The sequence below is a fragment of the Scomber scombrus genome, chromosome 15, assembly GCF_963691925.1.
Source record: "Scomber scombrus chromosome 15, fScoSco1.1, whole genome shotgun sequence".
Lineage (NCBI taxonomy): Eukaryota > Metazoa > Chordata > Actinopteri > Scombriformes > Scombridae > Scomber > Scomber scombrus.
This window is the reverse complement of record NC_084984.1, coordinates 16,063,463-16,083,462: the sequence shown is the minus strand read 5'-3', so window position 1 is coordinate 16,083,462 and position 20,000 is coordinate 16,063,463. Positions and strand designations below refer to the sequence as shown.

General features: G+C 38.5%; 1 protein-coding gene across 3 annotated transcripts in view; it reads left to right on the top strand.

Annotated features, from left to right (window-relative positions):
• The window catches only part of LOC133995197 (beta-adrenergic receptor kinase 2), a 47,848-nt gene extending 29,188 nt beyond the window's left edge, over window positions 1-18,660 (top strand). For all 3 annotated transcript variants that reach the window (XM_062434522.1, XM_062434520.1, XM_062434521.1), the window contains 5 exons: window positions 178-273; window positions 3,113-3,275; window positions 9,911-10,047; window positions 12,066-12,179; window positions 12,801-18,660. In XM_062434522.1, coding sequence (XP_062290506.1) covers window positions 178-273; window positions 3,113-3,275; window positions 9,911-10,047; window positions 12,066-12,179; window positions 12,801-12,962 — 672 coding nt within the window. In that variant the 3' untranslated portion in view covers window positions 12,963-18,660. The remainder of the gene's footprint in view (window positions 1-177; window positions 274-3,112; window positions 3,276-9,910; window positions 10,048-12,065; window positions 12,180-12,800) is intronic.
• The last annotated feature ends 1,340 nt before the right edge of the window (window positions 18,661-20,000 follow it).

Below are 20,000 nucleotides of genomic sequence, written 5' to 3'. Positions count from 1 at the left end.
TTTCTTTCTCTCCCTCCCTCTCTTTCGCTCTCCATATTTGTCTCTTTCGGTCTCCCTCTTTCTCTCTTCTCTCAATCTCTCTTTCTTTCTCTCTCTCATTCTCTCTCTCTCTCTCTCTTTCTTCCTCTCCCTCTCTCCTTCCCTCCCTCCCTCTCTCTTTCTCTTCTCCGTCTGCAGTACTCTCCTCCTTTAATCCCTCCCAGAGGAGAGGTGAACGCCGCGGATGCTTTCGACATCGGCTCGTTCGATGAGGAGGACACGAAGGGCATCAAGGTAAAAACACACTCTCACACACACACACACACACACACACACACACACAGTTTTTATTCACTTCAGTAGATTTCCTGTTTGTGAACGATGGAGGACGTAACGTATGGAAAACTTTCTGCAACAATACTATGATAACTTATTTATGGAGACTGTCACTATCTACAAATATAACTCTTTATGTATGACTGTATCTGCTGCACTGTGTTCAACAGCAGCTAACCTGAGACTGCACCAAATTATCACTGAGAATACAAGAAATGACCCCAAATAATTCAGTTTACTCGTCTCACTGAGAATGTGTCAGAAAACCAGAAACCAGTTCAGACATTGATAGAAAAACCAGTTAATGAAGAATAACAACACATCCACAGATAGAAGTTGGGAAAGTTGCTGAGTGTACGACTGATTTAATGAGACACTAATAAGATTTTTAGTGTCTAGATTATTGTGAGAGGAGCATTTTCTAATTAAATGTTTTATTCACACACTTTCTTTTGGTCCTGCAAATACAAGACTTCACTCATTACAATATAACACATTTATTTATATATGTTATGTATATACACGATACACAAAGGCAATGTGATTAAAAACTTTGATAACCGCTGAGTACATAGAACAAATCTGATTAACATATCTCATCAATTGCTTTTGTAATTTTTAAATTGTAAAGAGACTTTGTGGACAAACTATATATAAGAAATAATAATAGAAAATAAAGAAATAAATTAGGTTGGGAATAGTATGCCCAGTTTGAATTCACAGTAGCTGCCATTTGAAACCAACATAATATGCTAAATACTTATATAAGTATGAAAAAAAAAAAGACTGTAAAAGTTAATATTACCCATCATGTCTACTTAAAAATGAGCTTTAATGGTTAATATACAAGTCTAATGTTTGTTTGGCTACATTAAGATCATTTATAAAGGTTAACAGGAAAAGAAAGACAGGCTTATATCTTATATGTATGTATGTCTATGTATAGTTGTTACCTTGATTTGGGCAAACAGAGATGGATGAGTATCCTGTAGATGTTTGGATGTGTCGGAGCCTTTAGCAGCGAGTGTTTGGTGATATAATTGAGTTTCTCTTTCTGCCATTTTCCAGCTTTTTGACTTAGTGGTTGAGCTGAATTCTGGTGACACGCTGAACACACAGTATGAACACAAACCTACAACTATGAGGTTCTTCCGACCGTCCGAGCTTGAAATCCAAACTCAGAAATTCTGACGTCCGAGTACAAACTGAACACAGCGTTACACTTCCTGGTTATCTCTGATGTTTTTGTCGCTATTAAACCTCCATAAATCATCTCAGAAAACTTAAGAATGATCCAGTATCACTGTTTAATCAGTGACACTAACAGCTGATTCATTTTTAATAGAAACCATTTAACTAAATGTGAACAAATCAGATGCATCGTCCTGTCAGTGTTGTGTTATATTATTATATTATTATATTATTATATTATTGTTATGTATGGGCTGACTGCAGCTCTGTGAAGACATTTTTCCCTCAGGACATTCAAGTTTATCTGAATCTGATCTGAAAGAGAATAGAAACACATTAGATGAATATTTATTGAGTTTTATTTATTTATGTCTTTATGTTGCTGTTAGTGTGTTAGTATGTTTTAGATGAGTGGAAACATTTTTCTAGTAGAAGGAAACTCTACTTTAAAATGAGAGGAAGTTGATTTAATGACGAGCAGCAGTGAGTTTACAGTCTCTGCAGGATTTAACAGGTTTTTTGTCGGGATAAAAAATTCTTGTTTTTGCAGCAGATTTTTTAACATTTCAGAGTAATTTGTAGTTTAATCTGATTTTTTTGTTTCTTTTTTGCAGTGATTTGGCAAAACGTGCAAGTTTATAGCACTTCAAGATTCATCCAAACTCAAAATCAACCTTATTCTGATTAAAAGTTACATCGCTTTTTCATTGTGTGATACTATTAATGACAAAAACAGCTAGAAAATAATATATAGATACACACACACACACACACACACACACACACACACACACACACACACACAGACTGTTCAGGTAAAGTTTGAACCTCATTACTTCAGTGATTTGAGCTACTGCTGGGCAATAAATCACTAATATATAGATATGGTGATATTTTATAGATTTTGAATATCATGATGGCAGAATATCAAATATCAGGATATGTTTGACCAAATACCTCAATATCAATATTTTTATTCAATATTGTAGGAATGACTATCGGTGCTTTTTGATAAATAATCATTTGTAATGTGGATATAATGACTAAGTGGATAAAAGACAGTTAATACAACACGATAGGGCTGGCCAATAAATCAATATTATATCGATATCGTGATATTTTATAGATATAGTAGATATTGAACATCATAATAACATGATATAGTATAAGTGTCTTTTCCTGCTTTTAAAGGCTGCATTACAGTAAAAATATCATTTTCTGAGCTTAACAGACTGTTCTATTATCTGTCTTTATCCACTAACACCATATCTATATAATATTTATTTATTGCCCAGCAGCAGCTCAAGCCACTGAAGTAATGAAGAAAAAATGTTCAGAATCAAAAAGAAACTTTACCTGAACAGTGATATTTATCCAGTTGAAACCATTGGACAGCGTCTATGTTACTTATTTATCGTCTGTTTTTATCACAAAACATCTGAACTTTATACATTTCTGATAGTTTATCTTTTGTTTCTCTTACTATTTTCTAATCTTGTCATTTATATTACATCATGTGCTGCTGCTTCCATCTCAGTGGAATACATACCTGCTTAAATAAATAAGATAATAAAACATATCTGTGACTACCTGTGTGTGTCCTCAGCTGCTGGACAGTGACCAGGAGCTCTATAAGAACTTCCCTCTGGTCATATCGGAGCGCTGGCAGCAGGAAGTGGCGGAGACGGTCTACGAGGCCGTTAACTCAGACACGGACAAGAACGAAGCTCGAAAGAGAGCCAAGAATAAGCAGCTGGGCCACGAAGAAGGTAAGAAGAAGAATATCTGGGTCAATGAGGTTTTGTTTTATGTTCATGTGGTTTAGTCAAATTTAATGGGGTTAAAATATGAAAATAAATGTGTGAATAACTTGCACACATTCTTTTTTTGTGGACCCAGCATCAAATTTCTGCTTTTAATCCATTTTGAGACAATATATTAGAGGATTATGGCAAAAATGTCTAAGTTGTGTAACCATAAAAACTATGTACCAAATTCAACTTGCTTAAAAACAGTAAATTCTCAATAAAACACCATATCAACTAGTTTGGCATGATCTTACATTATAACTTTTTATATTAAATAAAGGTAATGGAATACAATTGTTCTCTTTCTCCTTCATCTTTCTTTCTTTCTTTCTTTCTTTCTTTCCTTCTTACCTTCTTCTTTCTTTCTCCTCTTCCTCCTTTCTTACTTTCTTTCTTTCTTTCTTTCTTTCTCCTCTTTCTCCTTTATCTTTCTTTCTTTCTAGGAGGATAAAATATGTAATATGTATCATTCTTTTGTGGTTACACCATTTGACATTTTCAGGAGCATTCAGTCTTACTTTTGGTAAAAAATGGTGCAAATGTCATTTCAAATGATATAAAACCAACGAAAATACTAAATGTACATTTTAACAAACCTGATGCTGCTTTTTTTTTTTTTTGAAGTCTCTTTTTATTAACCAAGAACAACAAGGTTACATTGTGAAAGGAAAAGCAATTTGTTGTCTTTCTTTTACAAAATATAACCCCCCCTTCCCACCCTCCCTCCCCAACAGAACCCCTATGCGTCTTCAAATGTCACCAAACAGAATACATTAGTGAGTCATTAGTACACCTATAACCATCACATACCATAATAGAAGAAAAATAAATTTAAAAATACACATGCGATCACACACCTACAGACATAGTAGAAATACAAAAAAATAAATAAATAAAAATAAAGTATTTGCAGAACTCTTCAGGCCCATAACATCAGTGTCCTAGTGCATTGCATGTCATTAGGAAATGTCAGGAAGGGTCTTAAGTTTTTCAAAATATGTAATTACTGGGTTCCAGATACCATAGAAACGTTCATTGGACCCTCTAAGTGCATACTTTATCTTTTCCAATTTAAGATACATCATAAGATCAGTCAACCATACAGCCACTTTTGGTGGTTTTGGGGATTTCCAAAGTAAAAGAATTTGCCGCCTAGCAATCAAAGTGGAAAAAGCTAATATATCTTTGTACCTGGAACGACCTATCTGGTCATCCAGTACTGTTCCAAAAATTGAGGGTATACACATTGGGCTCACATTCTATTTCTATCATTTCTGATAACGTTTTGTATACGCCTGACCAAAAGTCATCCAAGCATGGGCATGACCAGAACATATGGGTCAAAGTTGCTGGAGCGCTATGACACCTGCTACAAGTTTCATCCATGCCTACGTATATTTTTGCTAATTTAGCTTTAGAAAAGTGCATCCTATGTAAAACTTTAAACTGGATTAGGCTTAACCGAGCACAGGACGTAGTCCCATTGACCCTACACACAGCCTCCTCCCATATACCATCTGGTATTGCCTCTCCCAGTTCATCATCCCACTTTGCTCTAATTTTATCCAAAATATTATCACCATGGCAAGTAATAATGTTATAAATTCTGGAGATGAGTCCCTTTAAATTACAAGACAAATCCAAGATATCCTCCAAGGCAGATGGATCTGGTTTATTTGGAAAATCAGTCGTGTTACTACGAATAAATTGGCGAATTTGAAAATATCTAAAATGACTTGAGCGGGAGAGATTACATTTTTCACATATATCACTGAAACTTGCAAATATACCTTCCTTATAAAGATCTTTAAATCTGACAAGACCTTGCCTGTTCCATACTAGGAAAGTAGCATCTAGTCTAGCTGGAATAAATGAATGATTATTGCATATTGGGGCTTGAATGGAGAAATTAGGTAAACCCATATGTTTTCTAAATTGTTGCCAAATCCGCAAAGTGTTAATGACCGTTGGATTTGAAGTATGTGTTGAAATAGTTAGAGGGATTTTAGAAGTTACTAAAGCTGGGAGTGATGTCGAAAGACAAGAGTTATTTTCAGATTCACACCAATCCATATCAGATGACTGACACCAATAAAGTATCTTCTGGCAGTTTGCCGCACAATAGTAAAATTGTAAATTTGGTAACCCCAGGCCTCCAGTGGCACGATGCCTTTGCATGAATCTCTTTTGAATTCTAGGAGCTTTGCTTGCCCAAATAAATTATGTGATATACCCATCCAAAGTCTGAAAAAATGTTTTGGCCAAAAAAATGGGAAGACATTGAAAAAGATAAAGAAATCTAGGGAGGACATTCATTTTAATACAGTTAACCCTACCAACCAAAGACAAATTAAGGGCATTCCATCTCTGGAAGTCAGCCTTTACTTTACTTACTAGTGGAGTGAAGTTTTTATGGTATAATTCAGGGAAGGTTTGAGTCAAATTAATACCTAAGTATTTAAACCCATCTCTGGACATACAAAATGGTAACTCTGAGTCCTGAAGAGATCGGGCCAAGGCATTTATAGGAAAACACTCACTTTTAGTTAAATTCAATTTATACCCAGAAAATACACTAAATGTTTGCAATATGTTCAGCACATGGGGAATACAATTTATAGGATCTGACACATACAATAATAAATCATCCGCATATAACGATACCTTATGTGTCAGTCCCCATCTCCGAACTCCACATATTTCCTGCTTTAACTTAAGCATAATAGAAAGAGGTTCAATAACCAAAGCAAACAACAGTGGACTTATTGGCGATCCCTGACGTGTCCCCCTTGTTAAGGAGAAGAATTCTGAACAATTCCTATTGGTGACTACTGAAGCCTTTGGGCTAAAATACAAAAGCTCAATCCATGACCTAAAACTAGGGCCAAAACCAAACCTGCTCAAGCACTCAAACAAAAAACTCCACTCCACCCTGTCAAATGCTTTTTCAGCATCTAAAGAAATGACAACTTCAGCCTCCCTACTGGATGCAGGAGAGTATAGCACATTTAAAAGGCGACGCACATTAGAAAAAGAGTGACGCCCAGTCATAAAACCTGTTTGATCTGGGGAAATCACCTCTGGCATAACTCTTTCCAAACGGCGTGCAAGAACTTTTGATAATATCTTAATATCGCAATTGAGGAGAGAGATAGGGCGATAAGACCCACATTCCTTTCCATCCTTGCCTGGTTTTAATAGTAAAGTTATGGAGGCTTCTGTTAAAGTCCTAGGTAAAGTACCATTATCTTTTGAGAAGTCAAACATCCTTAGTAAAAGTGGAATTAGTTGCTCAGAAAATGTCTTGAAAAATTCAATTGGGTATCCATCAGGACCCGGTGCCTTTCCATTTTGCATGGACCTAATTGAGTCCGCAATTTCAGTGTGCCTTATATCCAATTCTAATTCTGCTCTACTGACTGCATTAATTCTGGGCACCTTTAAATTGTTGAAAAATGTTTCCATAACTGTATTGTCTTTAGGAGCCTCAGATGAATATAGCTTTGCATAAAATGCTTGAAATGCGTCATTAATTTCTCCAGGATCAACTGTAACTTCCCCATTATCTTTCATAATACATGAGATATGTTGCTGAGATGATCTGCTTTTTAACTGGTGGGCTAAAAGCCGACCCGCTTTTCCCCCATGTTCATACATGATACCTCGTGATTTTAACAACATCCTTTCAGTTTTTTCCGATGCCAATAACTCATATTTAGCCTTAAGTTCCACTCTTTCCTTGTACAGTTCTGGGCATGGAGAGGCTGAATATTGCCTATCTATCAGCTGTATAGCTTTGATCAATCTTTCTTGCTCCCAACATCTGCTTTTATTTAGCATGAATTTATATGAGATAATATTTCCCCTAATGACCACTTTAAGTGTCTCCCACAAAACAGAAGGAGACACTTCATCACCATCATTAAATGTAAGAAAATCATCAATGGCTGATGAGATCCTTTGGATAAATCCCTTATCTTTCAATAAAGAAGTGTCCAATCTCCAAGGAGTGTATTCAGTGCTTTTGTGTGTGAAAGAGAGATCTAAAAGTACCGGGGCATGGTCAGATTCAATTATAGATGAATATTCAGTATTTTTAACAAAACATAACATTGCACTATCAATAAAGAAGTAATCAATTCTACTATAGGTATGGTGTACATGGGAAAAATAAGAATAAGTATTGCTTGTGGGGAAATAAAAACGCCATGGGTCGATACATCCCACCTGATCCATAAACATTGACAATCTCCTTGCCATTTTGGAGGGAGAGTTAGATTTCGGATTCGAACGATCTATAGATGGATTAATTGTACAATTTAAATCACCTCCAAATATGAGAGAATGGGAATTGAGACTTGGCATGGCTGCTATCAGTCTTTCTATGAAACCTTCATCGTCCCAATTGGGAGCATAAACATTCACCAGTATGACAGGCTTAAAATATAAAGATCCTACTACAATAACATATCGCCCTGTACATCCTCTATTACCTTTGTTGGGCTAAAAGGGATTTTTTTATGTATCAGAATAGCCACCCCCCTAGACTTATGGTCAAATCTTGAATGAAATATTTGCCCCACCCATGTTTTCTTTAATCTGAGCTGATCTTTCACTAACAAATGAGTTTCTTGCAAAAAAGCAATTTCACATTTCAAACATTTTAAATGTGCAAATATTCTTGCTCGTTTCACAGGCCCATTCAATCCCCTGACATTCCAATTTATCAATCTGACTGCTTCACCTGATACTTGATTAAGCCTATCATTCATAAAAAGTATACAACTGGTAGGCTAGGTGTGTTTAACATAACTGACTCACCATAAAAACCAAAGACGCAACTTCCCATACCCCTAAACCCCCCTCCCCCCACACAACACAAACTGAAACCCATAGCGCGTGAACTGCCTATGTCTAGATCCCAGGATGGGATAAACTGCAGGCTCGCTAAAGATGCCTTACCGGTGAACATCACCTTAGAACCGCATCATCTACAAAGGTCCCAAATTATAAATTTACATCATTATAAAAGTGCCATACATTTTGCTTACCAAAAGAAGCGACTCTGCTTATCAGTAGCAGAGTACCTCGCTTTCGTGTAACTTTGGTCAGTTCCTCAGAGTTCGTATTAGTCCAACACTTCCTCTCCCTCGTTGGACCCAATAATGCGCTTCTTGTAGAATTCCCTTGTGTCGTCCGGTGAATCAAACGTAAGCGTCTCCTTCCCCAAAGTCACTCTCAGACGAGCGGGATACATCAGGCTGAACTTCACTCCCTTCTCATACAATGCTCGCTTAACTCCATTGAACGCCTTGCGTTTTTTCGCCAGGATAGCACTCAGGTCGGGATAGAATCGAAGGGTAGCATTGTTGAACTTAACCTCATTATTCCTCGCCCAATGTAACACTGCTTCTTTCTGTTGAAATCTTCGAAAGCACACCACAAATGCTCTAGCAGGCTTATCTTTCGCCGGCTTAGTAGCTAAGGCACGATGAGCCCTCTCCAGTTCAGGGCGCTCAGTGAAAACACTCGACCCCACACAGTCCATGAGTAACTCTTCCATGAATTTAACGGGATCTTTGCCATTCTCACTGCCCTCCGGAACGTTCACGATTCGCAAGTTTGTCCTGCGCGACCTGTTTTCGAGATCATCCACCCGATCTATCAGCTCTTGATTAGCCACTTGCAGAAACTTTATGGTTGCCTCAGCCGAAGTCAGGCGCTCAAAATTCTCACCCGCTATAGCCTCCGTTGATGCTAGTCTGGCTTGGAACGAGTTGACTGTATCCCTTACAGCATCCACCGAAGTCTGGATAGGTTTTAGTGACTCTTGAATTAACATGGAGATGTCCTCCTTTAGAACCGACCTCTGCTTATCAAGTTCAGTCACGAGTTGAGGCATGGATACAATATTTTCCTCATGAGCCTTGTCCTCCGCTGCCATTGCTGAAAGCTTGTTAGCAAGAGTAGCTTTCCGTGCCAAAGTTTGCTGCGAAGATTTATGCTTGACACTCGTCATATCAGCAGTAACATACAGCTCAGTTAAAGTTATTTCTTAAACGTATGGTTCCACAAACGCAAATTTAACACCAGGTTGATGTTACAACAATGTTATTTCACAAGTCCGTTGGGAGCTCTGTAGTGCGTGTCTCACCCCCTCAACGCCATACCGGAAGTCCTCCTGATGCTGCTTTTAAAACTATTTTTAACATATTTTTTAATTGCACATCTTGTAGAGATTAATTATGAGTCAGAATATAAACAGTATGTAAAGTGAGAAAACTCAGCTGTGAGAGTGTTTATGAACTGAATATTGCTGGATGTAACGTGACCTCTGACCCGCTGTGTGTGTGTGTGTGTGTGTGTGTGTGTGTGTGTGTGTGTGTGTGTGTGTGTGTGTGTGTGTGTGTGTGTGTGTGTGTGTGTGTGTGTGTGTGTGCGTGCGTGCGTGCGTGCGTGCGTGCGTGCGTGCGTGCGTGCGTGCGTGCGTGCGTGCGTGCGTGCGTGCGTGCGTGCGTGCGTGTGTCTGTCCCGCCGTGTGTGTGTGTGTGTGTGTGTGTGTGTGTGTGTGTGTGTGTGTGTGTGTGTGTGTACAGACTACGCTCTGGGGAAGGACTGCATAATGCACGGCTACATGTTGAAGCTGGGGAATCCATTCCTGACTCAGTGGCAGCGTAGATACTTCTATCTGTTCCCCAACCGTGTGGAGTGGAGGGGCGAGGGAGAGTCACGGGTGAGCTTCATCACATTTCATCATCATCGTCTGTCTGTCTGTTTGTCCTGAAGCGAGCGAGCTCTGCTGCCGCCTGTCTGTCTGTGTACAATGGTCATCTGTCTGTCTGTCTCTGTCTCGTCTCCACACTGAAGGACAAGTGGCTTAAACATTTTAAAATGAACAGAGATGCGGTGAGTGTGACATCACGTCGTGATGCTGTGTCGTCATAGCGATGTAGTCTGCCCCCCCCCCATCAGTAGTGTGTGTGTGTGTCTCCCTCCTCACACACACACACTGCGGCTGCTGCTGCTGCTGCTCGTAGACCAACAGTAACTCCCATCCTCACACCTGAGAGGCGTTCAGGTGCAGCAACTCAGGTCCGAAATGTTCAGACTTCTTTCAGAACTCACAGACTTTAGCGAGCTTGTTCTCAGGAAGTCTACGAGTGCTGAGGATTGTCTGAACCACAGATCTCATGTTGACTCTGTGCAGACTTTTAAAGAGTCCAGTCAGGACGCAGATTCACCTAAAGATCCTGCAGCAGTAGATTATAAAGTGAAGGTGTCTGTATGTTCATGTTTACAGTAGTTTATCACCTTTATTCTGCTTCTGTAGAAAATATTTAGAAAGTCTTTAACCTTCGTGTCGCCCTCCCGGGTCAAAATGACCCCGTCTGTTTTGACTGTTCTCACATTTACATTCAGACATCCTGAATATTTCTCTCTTTCCTGCTGTAGACAGAAACATCAGCTGTGAGTTTAGTTGTTTCTTCTTCGTGTTTGGAGACGTTTTCCATCTATAAGTGACCATCAGTAAAGTTCCTCCTCTCACTGTAGACATGAAGAGAGAGACTGTGTTAATATTATTACATCACATCATAATAATTCCTACAGTTTACAGCTGAAACAATTAGTCCATTAAGTGTGTTAGTCATTTTTTTAAGTATAAATGTTGCTTTTAGATCCTTTAATGTGATGATTTAGTGCTTATATATGATAATAAACTGTATATTTTGGGGTTTGAACTGTTGTTGGGACAAAATAAGACAATTTAAAACATAACCTCAGACTCATTTTCACTATTTTCAGACATTAGACTTTAGATAAAACCTGAATGATTTGATCTGAAAGAGAAAAACAAACAAGCACAACAAAGCACAATGTTCAGACTGGAAACAGTGAACTTACACATAACAGTAAGCATGATGCAAGATTATCAACATCTGAGAGGGAAGAAGATCACTTATTAAATCCCACAGCTACTTTATAAATCAATGATTGATAGAATAACAGCTTCCTCATAGATATTGAATATATAATCTATATAATGATTATTTCCTTTACTAATGCAAATACTTTAATTACTAGTTCGTACCATCATACGATTTCTTACTAATATATATTATATGTAAATCAATATATACATCTATATAAATGTGATGATTTAATGTTTTTATTTGTCATATATGATAGTAAACTAAATATTTTTGGGTTTTAGACTGTTGTTGGGACAAAATAAGACATTTTAAGACGTTACTTCAGACTCATTTTCACTATTTTCAGACTTTAAACTTTATATTTTAGCTAAAACTTAAATGACTTCATCATTTTTTTATTGTTTAATTTTATTTATCTGGGTCGAGGTTGTGTAAATGAAGTTATATCATCAGGAATTATTGTTATATTCTGCAGATAAGTACCAGAAATACTGATATCGTACACATTCCTGACTGGTTATTGATCATATTTTCATACTTTAACCGATATGAATCAAGTTAAAATAAACTTTATTATCATTCAGGACCTGATGAGAGTTAACAGCTCAATGTGCAACAAAGAAAATAAATAAAGTGTAACAAATAATAACATAAAGATGATATAAAATCCAAAAAGAAGATGAATTATTGCTCAGAGTTATTGATCATGTAGCTTAAAGTGAGTTTAGGAGTTTAATGTCCAGTGATAGTGAACCAATCACAGAGTGGAGTTAAAGGTTTTTAAAAGTGATGAAATGGTAACTGTGGTTTCGGTTTGCAGCAAAACCTTCTGACGATGGAGCAGATCGTGACGGTGGAAGAGACGCAGATTAAAGACAAGAAGTGCATCCTGCTGCGCATCAAAGGAGGGAAACAGTTCGTTCTGCAGTGTGAGGTAAAAAAACCTAAAAAACCTAAAAACCTGCTCCTCTGTTTTTAATGTTGGAGCCAAAAACCCCCAAAGATAAAGAGCTGATCCCTTTATTTACTCTGTGTGTGTGTGTGTGCGTGTGCGTGTGTGTGTGTGTGTGTTTGGGTTGTTATGTGTGTGTGTGTGTGTGTGTGATCGTGCTTGTGTGTGTGTGTGTGTGCGCCTGTGTGTGCGCCTGTGTGTGTGCCTGTGTGTGTGTGCCTGTTTGTGTGTGTGTGTGTGTGCCTGTTTGTGTGTCTGTGTGTGTGTGTGTGCCTGTGTGTGTGTGTGTGTGTGTTCCTGTGTGTGTGCGTGCGTTTGTGTGTGCGTGTGTGTGTCTGTGTGTGTGTTCCTGTGTGTGCGTGCGTGCCTGTGTGTGTGTGCCTGCCTGTGTGTGTGTGTGTGCCTGTTTGTCTGTGTGTGTGTCTGTGTGCCTGTGTATGTGTGCCTGTGTGTGTGTGTGTGTGTGTGTTCCTGTGTGTGTGCGTGCGTTTGTGTGTGCGTGTGTGTGTCTGTGCGTGTTTGTGTGTGTGCGTTTGTCTGTGTGTGTGTTCCTGTGTGTGTGTGTGTCCGCGTGCCTGTGTGCGTGTGTGTGTGTGTGTGCAGAGTGATCCAGAGTTCGTGCAGTGGAAGAAGGAGCTGACTGAAGCGTTCACAGAAGCCCAGAAGCTGCTGCGTCGCGCTCCTAAAGTTATCGGGAAAGGCCGAGCCGGAGTGGTGGAGCTCTCCAAACCTCCACTCACACACCGCAATAGCAACGGCCTGTGAATACACACACACACATAACAACCCACATTAACACACACACACAAGCGCTCACACACACACACAGGCGCACACACACACAAGCTCTCACACAAACACACACACACACACACACTGCACCCCCCCTTCCTCTTACTCCTTCCTCATCTTCAGCCACAGGACGATTCCCCTCACCTTCATCACCCCCGCCCGCCACACCTCGCAGTGTGTGTGCGGACCCCCAGCCCTCACACACACACTCGATATTATGACCAATCATAAGCACGATATAGGTTTTTTTTTTGTCGTTTATTTTCTGCCGTGGGACCTTGCCAGTTGCTGAGAGGAAGAACGGGACGATGACGACGACGACGTTGAGGAGGAGGAGGAGAGAGAAACAATACGGGACGACTCAGCATGTGACGAACCTCTGCATGAATGTGACGCCCGCTCCTCTCTCCCTCCCTCCTCTCCCTCCCGTCTTCCTCCTTTTTTTTCTCCTCCTCTACTCTCCTCTCTTTATCTTTCTCTCCCTCCTCTCTCTGACGGACAGCATTCCTCTCCTCTTTGACTCTCTCTCTCCTCTGAGGCGATGCCGATGCTTCAGCGGCGGGGAACATATTTCTACAAGAAGGATGATATTAAAAAAAAAAAACAATAAAAAAAAGCTGCTCCCCTCCTCCTCCTCCCTCCATCCTCCCAACCTCCTCCATCCTCCCTCTGTTACTGAAGTGCATAAAGTGCCAACATCAATATTTACTTGAGTCATCCGAGCACCCAGGAGGCACCTGCTTTTTGGTGGTAGTAATCGCCTCCGGACACACACACAGGATGAGGAGGAGGAGGTGCAGGGAGGAAGAGGAGGTGCAGGGAGGAAGAGGAGGCCGATCATTCCAGTGCAGTAAAATAACCCGACGTACGAGGACCACAGACTCTTTATCAGATTGGCTCTTCCACAGCCCGGTTACCATAGAGACTGAGACTGAGATTCCATTGGCTGACAAACAGCAGCCGGTTGCTATGGGAACCCTGAAAGGACTGGTCTTACCTGGGGGAGGAGGAGGAGTAGGGGAAACATGGACAACAGTGGACAACTATTGTGTATGAAGGAGGGAGGAGAAAAAGAGAGATGAGAGGATGAAGAGGAGGATGTGATGGAGTGACTCTGAGTGTATATAAACAACCCTTCTTCTTCTTCTTCTTCTTCTTCTTCTTCTTCTTCTTCTTCTTCTTCTTCTTCTTCTTCTTCTTCTTCTTCTTCTTCTTCTTCTTCTTCTTCTTCTTCTTCTTCTTCTTCTTCTTCTTCTTCTTCTTCTTCTTCTTCTCTGTGCATCTCCTGTTGTTTTTATTTTCTCTGTCTGCCTGTACGTGAATCTGTCAGTTTGTCAGGGGCGAGGAAGAAGAAGAGGAGGAAGAAAAGATGAAGAGAGGGAGGAAGAGGTGGTTTGTTTCCTGCTGGGAGGGATGAAGGGAGGAGAGGAGGAGGTGTGTGTCTGACAGCTTTTCAAAATCACACTTGCAGTGAGCGCCAACGCCATCCAAAAAAAACCCTCCTTAGCCGGACTGTGTCAGTTTTGAAAAGAAACGGAGGCGAAGGACAATAGAAAAAGTTTTTAAAAAAGAAAGTGGAGCTCTGTGTTTGTTTGCTAAAGAAGAAGAAGAGACAACAATCCCATCATCGTCCTGCTCGCACACAATCAATCCAATCAATCAACCAGTCAATCAATCATCCTATTGTTATGATTTCAGTCAGCTGTTTGTAGGATGTGAGAGTGCAGCAGAGGAGGAGGAAGGAGGGATGAAGAAGCTGAAGCTAATTAAAGGAAAAAGTCCACCTTAAAACATGACAAACAGACCTGATTCTGACGCTCTGTGAAGTTATTTTACTTGTTAAAGGTTGAAAATGTTAAATTTGTGCCTCATTGACACTCAGAGCCTGTAGTTCTGTAATGAGTTGAGTTGGCCTACATTTCCCAGAATGCAGTATGACAGCATGTTGGACCTCCAAGGCAGAGAAAGCAACTCTAAAACAGTAAAAGTTGCAAACTCTTATTCAAAAATCCACCTTAAAACACGACAAACAGACCTGATTCTGACGCTCTGTGAAGTTATTTTACTTATTAAAGGTTGAAAATGTAAAATTGTTGTAGTTCTTTAACAAATTGAGTTGGCCTACATTTCCCAGAATGCAGTATGACAGCATGTTGGACCTTAAGGCAGAGAGAGCAACTCTAAAACAGTTTAAATCGCAAACTTTTACTCTAAAATCCAACAAACAGACCTGATTCTGAAGCTCTGTGGAGTTATTTTACTTATTAAAGGTTGAAATGTAGTTCTTTAACAAGTTGAGTTGGCCTACATTTCCCAGAATGCAGTATGACAGCATGTTGGACCTCAAGGTAGAAAGAGCAACAGTAAAACAGTTAAAGTTGCAAACTCTGACTCAAAAATCCACCTTAAAATCCACCAAACAGACCTTATACTGAAGCTCTATGGCGTTATTGACTCATTGACACTCAGAGCCTGTAGTTCTGTAATGAGTTGAGGTGGCCTACATTTCCCAGAATGCAGAATGACAGCATGTTGGACCTCCAGGTAGAGAGAGCAACTCTAAAACTGTAAATTAGATCTTAATGTTGAGTAAAGTAGCAGCGACATCACCTCCAAACTAACTTTAACTAAAAAAATGTTTCTTAGTTTACTCTCTATATTTAAAGGTGTAAATGAGTCTAAAACCAAGAGTTTAATCTGTAGGTGCAAATAAATAAATAAAATAGGAATAACAGTTTGGTTTAAACATTAAAAAAACATAAAAAATATATCTAGAATTATTACCTGAGACTAAAGTAGTAAACAAGCAAACAGAGAAGCTGAAATAAAGTGTGGTAGAAAGTAAAACTCATGGTAGTAATAATAATATTACTGCTGTTAATTAACATTCATTGTCTGTATATGTAAAGTTACAGCTGGTGTTTGAGCTTCTTCAGCAGAGATAAAAAATGTTAAAACCTGCTTTATTACTGAACTTCATAGTTGAATTTATGAGTATTTACACACACAAAAAAACTACAACTCCCATTAAATGTACTACAAGTTAATATTCTAGCTTCCTGTGCAGCGTTTAACAGCAGGAAAAGGATCATAGGAGAAGTCAAATTCACTTTATTCTGCATCATAACAGTAAAAAGTTCAACTGGCTGAATATTCATCATTTTAGTTGTTTTGTCCTTAAATTAGAAATTAAAATCACTCATTTTACTTCTAAAGTTCACATATATTAAGTGGCTTAAAGTCTGTGTTTAGAGATATTTGCAGGGTCGGTGTTGAAGTTTATAATAATGAACCTAAACACACCCTGATGGATTACAGCTGTTAAAACCAAAAGTATTAAAATGTGTGTTTTTTGTAAACTCAAACATTGTCACATCGTCGGCGTATCGAGAAAAATCAACATGACAAAAACCTGAGATCAGGTTTAGGACTTTTTCTTTTAGTAGTTTTTGTTATAACATGAGTTCAAAGTGATTTTTTTAGGTTTGAGTTTTCTTTGATTTCTCTGCGCGTACCTGCAGGAACCAACAACCAATCAGCAGCAGCGTCAGTTCATTTCCTGTTTGGATTGTTTCACGGTGGAGTTTTTTTTTTTTCTTCCTCAAATTACGATTTAATTGCATTTATTATTTTTTTGTTGTTGTGGTTTTTCTTGAATGTGACACAGTTCAGATGAGGTGAAATGTGCTTTTTTTTTTTTTTAAATAATGGCCAGCGGAAACATGCAGGCAGCAGCTGAGGAAGATGAAGAGGAAGCTTTTTTGTCGGATACGTTCATAAAATATTTCAGGGTTTTTATTTTCCATGCAGTACAGTGTCCTTGTCTGTGATGTCATGCATTTCCACAGCTGTGATGTATGTGACCTGCAGTAGGAAAGGCTTGATTATTAGGGGTGCATTGTGATTTATTACTTCTTTTCTTTTCTTCTTTCTCTTCTCTTTTCTTTTGTAGCCTTTAACAGTCGGAGCGGAGGAGAAAATCGATCGTCTTATAGAGAAATTTTGTCACCTTTAATCTCAAAGGTGTCTTTTATTTTTGTAAACCAAAATGGTTTTTATTGTTTTCATTGAAACTTTTACGTTTGTTGCACCTTTTTAATTCTTTAGCCCAAAATGTGTTACTTACAGAGAAGAAAAAAATACAAAAAAGGAAAAAAAAAAGTTGTTAAATGTGCCAAATAACTGTTTGCTGATTGAGTGGAACCAATGGGAAGCCTCCTTTTTTTTTTTTTTTTTTGACCCTTCTCACCACGGACTCACAGCAGCCGCACAAAATAACACACACACAAAAAGACGCACACACACATGAACTTAACGGTGGAGCTTCTGTAACGTTTGAAGGGTAAAAAACTGTGACCAAACTTTTTCTTTATTTTTTAGAAATGAAATATGTGTGTGTGTGTGCGCGCTCCAGCTTTCAAAACATGTTGCCATCAGGACTCAAACACACACACACACACATACATGAACACACACACACACACACACACACACACATATAAATAAACACACACACACACATTCAGCTCGCTCTTGCTCGCTCCTAAAACTTAAAAAAAACATAAAAATAAAGGTTTCTTTCACACTGTATGTATGTTATTATAACGTGAGCGTGTGTGTGTGAGAGCATACGTTGCGCTTCATTATCCGCTTTGTATGTTCGTTCGGTGGATTTCTAAAAAAAATGTTTTTTGTTTTTTTTAAGTTTTTTTTGTCATACACACACATTCAACCACACACACACACACACACGAGACAATTAAAAAAAACAAAGGATGGCATATAGGAAAATTAAAAAATCAAAAAGTATATATAGATATATGTGTATATGAAATGACAAAAATGCTCTAGGTTTATTTAAAAGATTTAATGTAGAAAAACAAATTTGTTTCGGAGAGGGGGGGAAGGGAAGTGGGGGTGAGGAGGGTTTTGGGTTTTTTTTGTTTTGTTTTTTTTTCTGATGTGAGTTCTAATTGTTTTTGGTGAAGACTTCAGCTCGAATCTTGCACATAAAAAAGAGAAAAAAGACTTTAGATATTGTACCTGCGAGTTCAAGATGATTATTTTTGTTTGAATACCGGACTCCTGCTCTTTCATATATTTATTGCGTCTCTCTCTCTCTCTCTCTCTCTCTCTCTCTCTCTCTCTCTCTCTCTCTCTCTCTCTCTCTCTCTCTCTCTCTCTCTCTCTCTCTCTCTCTCTCTCTCTCTCTCTCTCTCTCTCTCTCTCTCTCTCTCTCTCTCGGGCAGGGAAAGGGGGGGTGGGTTGAGGAGGAGGAGGAAGAGTGAGGAAATCTCGCTGTTTTTCTCTCCTTCCCCCCCAAAAACAAAATGTGTTGTATGAGCTCTCAGCTGAGACTCGCTGTAGAGAAATCTCCGGTTTACACCATCAGATCCTGTTTGTTTATTATTTTATATTTTATTTTATTTTATTTTATTTTATTTTTCATATGCCACAAACACAAATACTACTGGCTTTTGGGTTATTATTGCCAATAAGGTTATGATAATACTGATATATATAATTGATAATTATTCAGTGATTATTATTAAATTTATTTTATTTCAATGATTTTTTTTTTTTGCTGTTTTATTTTGTTGAGACAGGTAGGAAGTTGCGTGTTGGACTGCTTGTATAAACAGTTCATGAATAAAAATCCTTTTTCCGTGTTGCCTGCTGTCACTTCTGTCACTTTTCTACCAACTCAACATGATTTAATGTTCATTTTACCTCAAACAGTAACATCTGAATTAGAGGAGATATTATTAAGTGTAAATATACAGCAGCACAGACATGACAAAGCAAACTATTAACCCTTTACATACTGTTCATATTCTCCCTTCACAGTTTGTTCTCCTCATAAAAAACATCAATAGTCGATCTGACTGATCAATACATGTGTGATTAACTATCCTGTTGTCCTCGAGTCAAGGAAGGAAGGGAGGAAGAAGGAAAGAAAGGAGAGAGGGAAGGAGGAAGGAAGATGAAAGGAGGGAGGAAGAAGAAAAGAAAGGAGGGCGGGAGGAAGGAAGATGGAAGGAAAGGAAAGAAGGGAGGAATGAGGGAGAAAGGAAAAGAGGACAGGGGAAGGGAGGAAGGTAGGGCGATGGAGGAAGGAAAGAGAAGGAGGGAGGGAGGAAAGAAGGAACAGTAAAAAAAGACGGGGTCAATTTGACCCGGGAGCACGACACGAAGGTTGAACCTTGATTAATGTTGCAGAGAGTGTACTTTTTAGCTTTTACACCACTAAACAGCTCCTATCACACAGTATCATGTCCTATTTTACCTAAGACATGAAATTATAACATAGCAATAATAATTGAAATGTCTCTTTTTGATAGTTTTGAGTCTCTTTATTCTCTCCATCTCTACGTTACCATGGTAACTAGATGGCAGCTGTCACTCAAACTAACTAGGTTGTTTTTAGTCTTTAGGTTCCTTTAGTCAATTTGTGTCTCTTTTAGTATTTTTTGCATCTCTTTTTGGTAGTTTTTAGGATTATTTAGTCGATTTGTGTCTCTTTTTAGTCATTTTCACGTCCCTTTTTGGTATTTTTTTAGGTTTATTTAGTCAGTTTATGTCTCTTTTAGTAATCTTGCATCTCTTTTTGGTGGTTAAATCTTATTTTATGTAAAGTGAAAATGAGCAGAACTTTATGGAACTGTGGGGTTTATTGTATAACCATTAGAGCCATCAGTCTTCACTGCTACATCATAAAAAGAAATCCTCATAACTACTATCTTATTAAAACTATTAACTATTCATTTCACTAAAACACATGTCAATAGATATGGAGATAATTTGACCCAGAATAGCCTCAATGGACAAACATTTGTAGCACCTATACAAAAGTAGAACATTTAAAAATAGTTTAATTTTTGTGTGTTTTGGGCCATTTTAGGTTAAATTAGTAAATAATAATCTGTTTTTTCCCCTCAGAGAGAATGTAGAAGTTTAAATGTATTCTTTATGTATCACATTTAACCTTCCTGTCGTCCTCCCGGGTCAAAT